This window comes from Lotus japonicus, chromosome 5, assembly GCF_012489685.1.
Source record: "Lotus japonicus ecotype B-129 chromosome 5, LjGifu_v1.2".
In the NCBI taxonomy this organism is placed as follows: domain Eukaryota; kingdom Viridiplantae; phylum Streptophyta; class Magnoliopsida; order Fabales; family Fabaceae; genus Lotus; species Lotus japonicus.
This window is the reverse complement of record NC_080045.1, coordinates 7,161,133-7,170,559: the sequence shown is the minus strand read 5'-3', so window position 1 is coordinate 7,170,559 and position 9,427 is coordinate 7,161,133. Positions and strand designations below refer to the sequence as shown.

Below are 9,427 nucleotides of genomic sequence, written 5' to 3'. Positions count from 1 at the left end.
TCAGCGTAGGGTTTCTCCAGAACGAAAGTGCGTTTCGCCACCCCAACGATTCGTGTAGCCAGATTTGGCAGGGGGAGTAATGTACAGTGTCGAGAGTCGAGATCTGGGGCCCATATCTGTGTTCTTTTTGTTAAGATCTATGTATTCCTCAACCATTAGGACCACCTCCACCACTTCCGCCACCACCTCCACCCCCGCCTCCACCTCCTTCGCCACCGCGGTTAGCAACCAGCGAGCATGAAACGCCACCACCTCCACCCCCACCACCACCACCATTGGTTGTCACCCAGGAGGACTGGGCTAGAATGATGCACAACATCAGAGACATTCAACGCCATAATGAGCATCTGCAAGCTCAGTTGGATTATTTACGCTATGAGCGTGCTTATCAGGAGGATGGCGTCCGTGAGGTGAAGAACGTGGTAGAGTTCCGACCTTTCTCCGTGGCGGTTGAGAATGTGGCGATCCTGAAGAATATGAAGGCTTTACCTTTGGATTCTTACAGTGGCGATACAGATCCAAAGGACAATCTTTTATACTTCAACACTAAAATGGTCATTAGCGCTGCTTTAGACGATGTGAAGTGTAGAATGTTTCCCTCAACTTTCAAGTCAACGGCGATGGCTTGGTTCACCACTCTCCCCCCTAGGGTCTATTTCTAACTTCATGGATTTCTCTTTGAAGTTCTTGGTGCAATTATAGGCGAACCAAATTCAGAAAGTAACGATCAATGACTTGTTCAACATTCGCCAGAGGGAGGGTGAAATTCTCAAACACTAAATGGCGCGCTTTGTAGCTACGTCAGTGAAGGTTGAGGTCACAATGCCTGATGTATGTGTCGGGGCGTTCAAAAATGCTTTACGACCTAGATCTTTAAATAACAAGTTGAGTCAGAAGCCGACAAACACAATTACCGAAATCCGTGCAAGAGCTCATATGTATATCTTGGAGAAGAAAGATGATGCATTGAAACGCTTGAGGGATGATGTTTAGGAAAAGAAGGCCGCACCATCACGGTCTTTAATAAGGGATCGTAGCGAGAAGGTAAAACAGCGAAAGACGAAAGCGCCACAAGTGGCGAAACAATCACGACAAGCTCCATATAACAATAATCAATAAGGAAATTACAACTATTGTCGCCCTTGGAAACAGCAAAGCAACGCGCCATGGCGGGAAGAAGCAAGTCTTGTGCTCAACACCAATTTGGCGAGCATTTATCGCGAAACTAAGGATACCAATATGATTCGTGATTCGGAGATGCCTAAGCGCGTGCCAAGGAATGTGCATATGAATAAGTGGTGTGAGTACCACCGCGCGGTAGGTCATGACACGAATGATTGCTACACACTGAAGCGGGAGCTTGAGAGGTTGATAAAGGCGGGGTACTTGGGCAGGTTTGTGAAGAGGAATGATCACCAATAAGTATAAAAATTAATTAAAAATTACATGTAAACATGCCATCTCAGCACCGCTGCACACTTGGAAATGTTGGCCTGAGCCGCCTCTCAGGCGAGGACCAATTTCAGTTGATGCCCTAACCATGGGGACTATTTTCGGGCTTTACTCTGATGAGGGACCAATACTAGAACTCGGTCATAATTCAGGGACCAAAAGCTTAGTTAACCCTAAAAGAAACAATGAATCCATTATAACTTAATTGACTTATACTAAGTAAATTATGTTTGAGCCTTTTAACTAGATAAACATTATTAATAGAAGAAAAAGAAAAATTACCAATCTTTCCTATACCCACAATGGTACCCTTTTAGTTACCATCAAAATTTATTGTTCCAATCTCTCTAGATTAAGAGGTACAAGATTATAGACTTTTCTCCATTCATGTGTCATGAGTAGCCACTGCCTGGGCACCATTGTTGGAGTTTTCTTTGTCCTATTAAGTACATCTGTTTTGGATAAATCATGGTCCTAGGTACCAAATGGACTTCGGTCCTTTCTTATTAGAGAGTCATCTAGGTTTCTTTTCTATTCTCATGAGAAAGCACCCAAACTAGAGTTAGCTCATAAAATCTAGTAGGGCAGAGGTCTGGTTCAACTTCTTGAGGAACAATGCCCATAAGCTATCCCACCTAGAACCAAGTGCTCGCTTGACCCCTATAACTATTTTGTTCCCTATTCCAAACACATTGTGAAATGTGTGTGGATTGAAGATGCAACAGCTCCGGATTATTCGTTCTAGACATAATCATCTTTCCCCCAAGAAAAAAAACCTAGCAAATTGTTGACAAAGAAACCTGAGAGAGATTTAGAAATGTGAGTTTGAGACTGAGAGAATGGAGAATTTGAGAAAATTCGGCGATCCTTATGTAGGCCACAAACGGTTTAGGATCGTAACAAAAATATAAAGAAATTTCCTGATGTGAGGCGCCTTCAATACTCGCCTCAACTAAGGTGCCTTTAAATTCCTGCCACCTAACGTATGGCAACCTTTAACCACACAGAACACACCTCAATTGAGGCGATTTTAACACTACCACTCGACAACTTTTTGCAGCTGCACAATTGAAAACGATGTAACTCACCTGAATCTTGACAATTTCCAACAAAACCAACTCATATGAAATGAGACGATTTATTTCGAAGAATGCCACGTACGCATCCTATGTGTCAAAACGTGCCCCCAACATGGTAAATTGTTTTCTTTTCTAAAATTAAAATATGAATCAAAGGGGTACTTCTTTTTGAAACATTGAAAAGGGGTGAATGGTCACTTCCGTCCCTAAAGTTACAAGTGTCGGGCATATTAGTCATTTTTCTATGGAAATGTCGCCCGTAGTCCCTGATGTTGCAAAACGTCAATCACGTTAGTCCCTGAGTTGGCTCCCGTCAGTGAACATTAACGGGAAGAGTGATTTGGCACGTTAAGTGCTCAAGTGGACTTGCCACGTGGATCTGAGCACTTGTTTTTTCTTTTCCATTTAAATTTAGACATTTCCACATCATTAAAAATAAAATAACTAATTAAAATAAAACATAAGCAAAAACTCTTTTGATTTTTCTCCTTTGTTCTTCATCTTCCTGATTTGTTCTTTATCTCATCCTCTTCATCTTCATCATCTTCCTTTGTTCTTCATCTTCCTGATTTGTTCTTTATCTCATCATCTTCATCTTCATCATCTTCCTTTGTTCTTCATCTTCCTTGATTTGTTCTTCATACCAAACCCCATAAGATTTCCCCTAAAACCCAAACCCTACAACAAAATACCAAACCCTAAATCAAAACCCTACAGCAAAATACCAAACCCCCATCAGATTTTCCCCAAAACCCAAACCCAAAACAACAACTACAGGAAGAAATCCAACCAAATCTACAACGTGAAGAAGAAAAGATGAAAAACTTTGAAGCTTTCTTAAACCCAAGTAACTTCTCCTCTATACCCACAATCCAAAACCCATCACTTCAACACCTTGTTCTATCCTTTACCAGCCACCATGCTAACCCTAATCCCTCCAACTTGGATGTCTTGGTTCAAAGCTATGACCATCAACGAGTTATGAGTCTCCATCCAGGTTCGAATCGATCTCTGAGCTCGGGTCCAAAGGCTAATTGCGAGATGAAGGAGGGAGATCTGATTCTGGGTTTGAAGTTCCTCCTTCTATCTCTCTCGATATCTTTTTTGGGTTGAGAATCATGGGTTTCTCTATTTTCATTTTTTTGATGTGCTTAGAAGCTGAGAGAGATGGAGATCTTACGAGGGAGATGATGCAAAGATGTGATGAAGTTATGAAAAGTGAGGAAGAAGGAGATGATGCAAACTTTTTCTGTAGGCTTCAACTAATTTTTTTTTTCTGGTTTCTTCACCCATGATCTGCCTCCTACGTAATTATTATTGATGATGTTGATGTTGTTGTTGGTATATTAGTGTTGTTATTTTCAAATCGTTTGATCTGGATTTTGTTTGCTATTGTTTATTGGTTTTTAGAACACATGGAAAGCTTGGGAGTGAGGAGGAAGATATGATGGAGAGATTGAAAATTTTATGATTTGGGGATTTTGGGCAATGACTAAATTGAAGTTTTTAAGTTTTCCATAAATTTTCCAATATTTAAATCCATGTGGAAATTCCACTATGGCACATAACGTGCCAAATCACGCTTCCCGTTAACGTTCACTGACGGGAGTCAACCTAGGGACTAACGTATCAGGGACTACGGACGACATTTCCATAAAATAAGGACTAATATGCCCGACACTTGTAACTTTAGGGACGAAAGTGACCATTCACCCCATTGAAAAGAGTGTTTTCCCAATGAAGCACTACCAAAACCCAATGGTGAGTGAGAGAAGGAAAGAGCAAGTGATGATGGGTTGGACTTGGACTTGGGTGCCAAACCAAAGACAACGGTTGAGAAGATGGAAGAAAACTCGTGTATTGTTCGCAGCATTCCTCTGCTGCATCTCCTTCTTTCTCTTCACTCCCAAAATCCCACGTTCTCTCAACCACCATCGATTCGCAGACTTGCGCAATCTTCTCGGTAACTGCTCACTCACTCACTCACTCTCTGAAATTTCCATTTTTCTTGTTTTCGATGATTTGAGTTTCTGGGTATTGCACAGGAGTGCCCAACACTTTGAATGTGATCACAAATTTCCCATTTTTGGTTGTGGGTGTTCTCGGCCTTGTTCTCGCTCTGGAAGGAGGTGTTTTCAACATAAGGTTACTTCTCATGATTCCCCTATGTTATGATCGTTCTAACCACATTTAATTTGATTTGCATGATTAGATTCTAACAGTGTTTGTTGTTGTTCTTAGTTCTCAAGCAGAGGTATGGGCTTGGGTGCTGTTCTATGCTGGAATTCTTGGGTATGCTTTTGGCTCTACTTATTACCATTTGAAGCCCGACAACAATCGTGTGTTGTGGGACATGTTACCGGTTAGTATTACATATTTACATGCATATCTATATATGTTTTTAGTGTTTTTGTTATTCTTGAGCTTTATATATTTTCCTTTATCTAATTGTTCTGTCTGTTAGTACATGTTTTGGAAAACATTCTACAATTGATTCTAAAGGCAGAATTAATTCTGAGGAGAATAAGTAGTTTCTGATTGATAGAATTGATTTTGAGGAAATAGAAGCTGATCCAAACATGCTATTAGTTTATGATAGATATAAGCAATTTCAAAATGAAAATGACCTAATTAGTGGTATGCATTTTCTCAATTTTCAGATTAAAACTATCATGCCTTACAATGCAAGGGTACTTCTTGTTTTCCTACCCATTTTTGGTGAATAAGAAGCTCATTGATTTTGTCAATGGCAGATGATGGTGGCATACTCCTCACTTTTCTCTAGTTTGGTTGTTGAGAGAATCGGCAAGTGCATTGGGTTGTGTTGTATGTGTGCACTCCTTTTGTCTGCCTTTATTTGTGTAATTTATGAACGGTTAGTTTTATTTTTTAATAACTTCGTACTTATTCTCTCTTTGAAATGTTATACTTCAAGGTGCTAAACCTGTAACCAAGTTTTACGCTGAATTATGTATGCATAGTTGGTTGGTTGCAGACTTTGCGATGATATTCGGCTCTGCCTGATGTTCCAGTTTATTCTTCCTCTAGCTATTGCAGCAGTATCATTAGTGTATCGCTCCAACTATACTGACTCAAGATATTGGCTTTCATCAATAGGTATGCTTAATGCATCAGACTTCTGTAACTGCTATTTACTTATAAGTTTCAAATATTTGATGAATAAGTAACTTATGGAGGCAGGCAAGGTTTTATACACTTCTAGTATATTAAAACAGGGGGAATTGGATTTTTCTATGTTTGTAAAATTAATTGAATGTGGAGCAATTCAAAGCAACTAAAGTTACAGCTTTGCTTGGTTCGTTTTTAATCTATTTATAATGTAATCTGTACTGGGATTTGTCATGGTTGCTGTAATGAAGTTTACTAGATAAATAGAAGACTCCATAGAAGAAGTGAACTTTTCTTATCAAGCACTTTTGTTTCTCTATTTACTTACTTGGGGACGGGTGAATATCTACCAAACTGACTTAGATTGTTTGATGAGAAAGAAGCTTTCATTCACTTTTTAGGCACACTGACTGAAGTTCTGATTCTTAGTAGCAGTTACTATTATAGTTTGCTTATTGATATATATATATATATATATATATATATATTATAATATATATATATACACCCTTAATAACAGGGGTGAAATTTCATGATTTAATATAAATCTCAACCTTGAATTTTTCACCCAGTTTAAAGGGTTTACCAAACTGAACCTTAAGGAGAATTTTAATATAATTTGAATTGAGGCTATTTATGTGTACTTCTGAATGGGTCTCGTGAGAACTGTTTGGTTGGAATAGTAAGATTGAGCGTATGATATCAATGGCCCGAGGTAGAGCACTCAATGGGTTTTCTTTGGTTAAGCTGAAGAATCAAGGTTTAATATTTTTGCTGACTTTTGTAAAAAAACATAGATCTTATTAAAGAAGCTGAAGAGCCAAGAGATCATCTTCTCTGTCTTATACTCACATGTCAAGGAAATTTTAGTTGAATTGAAAATGGTGATATGGCTTTTAAATTTTGTAGATTTGATTTGGAATCTACTTTCTTGATGTATATGCCCTAACTTGAGGTAGGTTTCAGGGCTTGACATGATGTAATGTCATGTCTTACTTTTATGGTCTTGGAGCAATGTTTGTCAAGATCGCGATCTAGATCGTTAGGATCACCTAAAATCTTGCAATCAATGGGCAAGTTTGCAATCTAGATCGCATGCAGGATCTTGAATTGGAACGGATCGTCGCTAGATTGCGATCTTTAAGGGCGGGGGGGGGGGGGATCGTGGGATCCTGATCCTAATATGATCCTGAGGCGTGATATCTATTAGAGTTTGGGAGGCTTAACTCAACCTAAAAGCTAGCTCAAGAGTTGAGGATTGCTCTACCATTTATAAAGGCTATCTATGCCATATCTCTAGCCAATGGAGCGTGGAATTTGCAGGACTGGACATCTGCAGGGTTGCCCAAATATGGGTGGTCTCCACCAACAAACGGATCTAGGATAAGCTCTGATACCATATTAGAATTTGGGAGGTCTATCTCAACCCAAGGGCTAGCTCAAGAGTTGAGGGTTGCTCTACCCTTTATCAAGGCTATCTATGCCATATCTCTAGCCAATTATGACTTCTCACAATTTCAAAGTTGGGATTTAGGGTTTCAGCCATCCATTTGCTGTCATTAATCGTGGTTCGCCTCGGGAAAACCTAAAATCGTATCTCACCTCTGCCTATATGATGTTCACACATGAGAGCACCATCATTCGTCGTTTACGCCGTGGATCCCCGCGTGCAAATCTCTTTGTCTTTGAGGATCTCTTTCCTTGTTTTTGTACTTCTCTCATCTTTGAAGTGTTGGTCCTATGATTTCTTCTTATTCTCTCGTAAGCGTTATGTTTAGCGTTAGGGTGGGAGTGGTAGCTCTCTATTTTTTGTTGTCAAGGAGTGGTATTTCTCTTGTCTAGTATAGTTGGGCTTTTGTTTTTGGTCGAGTGTATTGTTGGGCTTCGGAAATATTCTGTTCTTTCAGGTTTTTAAGGGTTTTGATGACTTATATTATGACTTTTGTGATTTTATAGTTATGATTTTTATTTAAGTTTTCTCTAATGAAGTAAATCATAAGTTATTTTCTTATGTATGTGTATTTGTATAATTTCGCATTTCTAGTAGGATCTTACCATTCAATCCCGATCCTACGATTTATAATCTTCCCCCCCCCCCCCCAAAATCCTGGATAGGATCCTGATCTTGACAATATTGCTTGGGAGTATGTTCTGATTATTAGGTGTTCTTTCTGAGTTAGGGATTTTGACCTGTTCTGAATGAAAACTTCCAATGATTCACTCATGTAATCTGACTCCTAGTTTTGTGCAAGCCTGGGTTTTGTTCTGTCCACCATGCTTAACTATCACCCCTGATCATAGAAGGCTTGTTTTGGATTAATTTTGGAAAAGTTTGCCTATAAAGGCCTGCGCCATAATGTCGTAAGAACAATTCTTCGCTTTCTTTTATTTACCTTATACATCAGCCAGCAACCTAGCACCTCTTAAAAGTTACCGACCTATCCACTCCTTGGTGTTGGGCTGTCCATTAAGGGTATACATTTTTAGGAAAGCCTCGTGTGAATAATAGGGTAAGGCTGCTTAAAATAGACCAAGTGGTCAGACCCTTACTCGAACTCTGTGCATAGCGGGAGCTTTGATGCACCGGGCTGCCCTTTTTTAAAGCGGCTGTTAAATTGCTGTTTACATGAGTCTATCATATTTATCTTGCTGTTAAAAAAATTTCCCTACACTATTTATTTATCGAGTTACTTTGAAACCTGAAGTTCATGTCACAGGGATTTATCTGCTAGGGAAATTTGTAGCTGTTGTGGACAGGAAACTGTACCGTGTAAATAACTACGTTATCAGTGGGCATTCTTTGGAACACTTGTGCTTAGCACTGATCCCATTTTTACTTGGTGTTATGCTTATCTACAGAGAACCAAAGCTTCAAAGGTATTTGATGATAAAATTTGATAGTTCTTTGGTTCTTTCTAGAAATTGATGTCACAAATTGTCCCTTGTATTCTGTTTTTCTTTTTCAATTGACAATTTGGACACTCTTATATACATTAGTCGGATTGGTGACAGATTAGGAGATTCTAAAGATCGGCCACGGAGAGGTGGAGAAAAGAATTGACAAATGTGCTTATGTGCAAATGCTCCTGGATGCCTGAGACATTGCTGTAAAAATTTTACGGTAAAATCAACTGAGTGAATGAAAACAACGCCCAATGGGGTCAAATTTGATGGAATTCTCTTCCATAACTTGTTGATGTAGCAAGTTTGGCTGTCTACTGGGGTCAAATTTCCTCTAATTTTTGCATAGATTGCTGGTTTATGACAGGGGGAGGGGGTAAAGTTTCTGCATAAGGACCATAGGCCTCTTAAAGAAGAGAAAGGAGGTAGAGATAAAAAAGAAAAATAGAACTTTCTCTCAGTTGTGCTATTTCACCCTCCAAAGACCATTCAGTGTATAATAGAAAACAACCCACATTTCAGGCTAAGCATAAGCACGATTGATGCTCTTAGGAGAAAGACAAGAAAAGATTGACTTGAATTTTTTTTATTTTATTTTCCTATGTACTTGATCATTTACTTGTGAATCATGGGCCCTAAAGTGTCACAGAATATAGACATTTGTATTTACTATTGACATTTTCTTTACTACTTTTCAAATTTGACTCAAACTAGTATTTGTTGAATGTGGGAATAACTAACATCTAGAGTGTTTGTGTGGAACTGATTTTTGTAAGTTAGCACTAAGAAGGTAGTTTGTCAAAGTGATTAGAGTCAGTCAAAAGATTGTGGATTTTTGTGTGTGTGAATTCTGTGTTGTCTTGACC

The 9,427-nt window shown here is 39.0% G+C and overlaps 1 protein-coding gene across 2 annotated transcripts; it reads left to right on the top strand.

Moving 5' to 3' along the window:
• Positions 1–4,204: 4,204 nt before the first annotated feature.
• On the top strand, positions 4,205–9,303 carry LOC130721175 (uncharacterized). 2 transcript variants are annotated; one of them, XM_057571920.1, is made up of 7 exons: positions 4,205–4,494; positions 4,577–4,676; positions 4,773–4,893; positions 5,285–5,406; positions 5,527–5,648; positions 8,366–8,537; positions 8,673–9,303. In XM_057571920.1, the coding sequence occupies exons 1-7, from the start codon at positions 4,269–4,271 to the stop codon at positions 8,719–8,721; spliced, it is 912 nt and encodes a 303-aa protein (XP_057427903.1). In that variant the 5' UTR covers positions 4,205–4,268; the 3' UTR covers positions 8,722–9,303. The 2 variants fall into 2 exon arrangements, with proteins under 2 accessions (XP_057427903.1, XP_057427904.1); XM_057571921.1 differs by having other exon boundaries at positions 4,221–4,494; positions 8,378–8,537; positions 8,673–9,300.
• Positions 9,304–9,427: the final 124 nt, after the last annotated feature.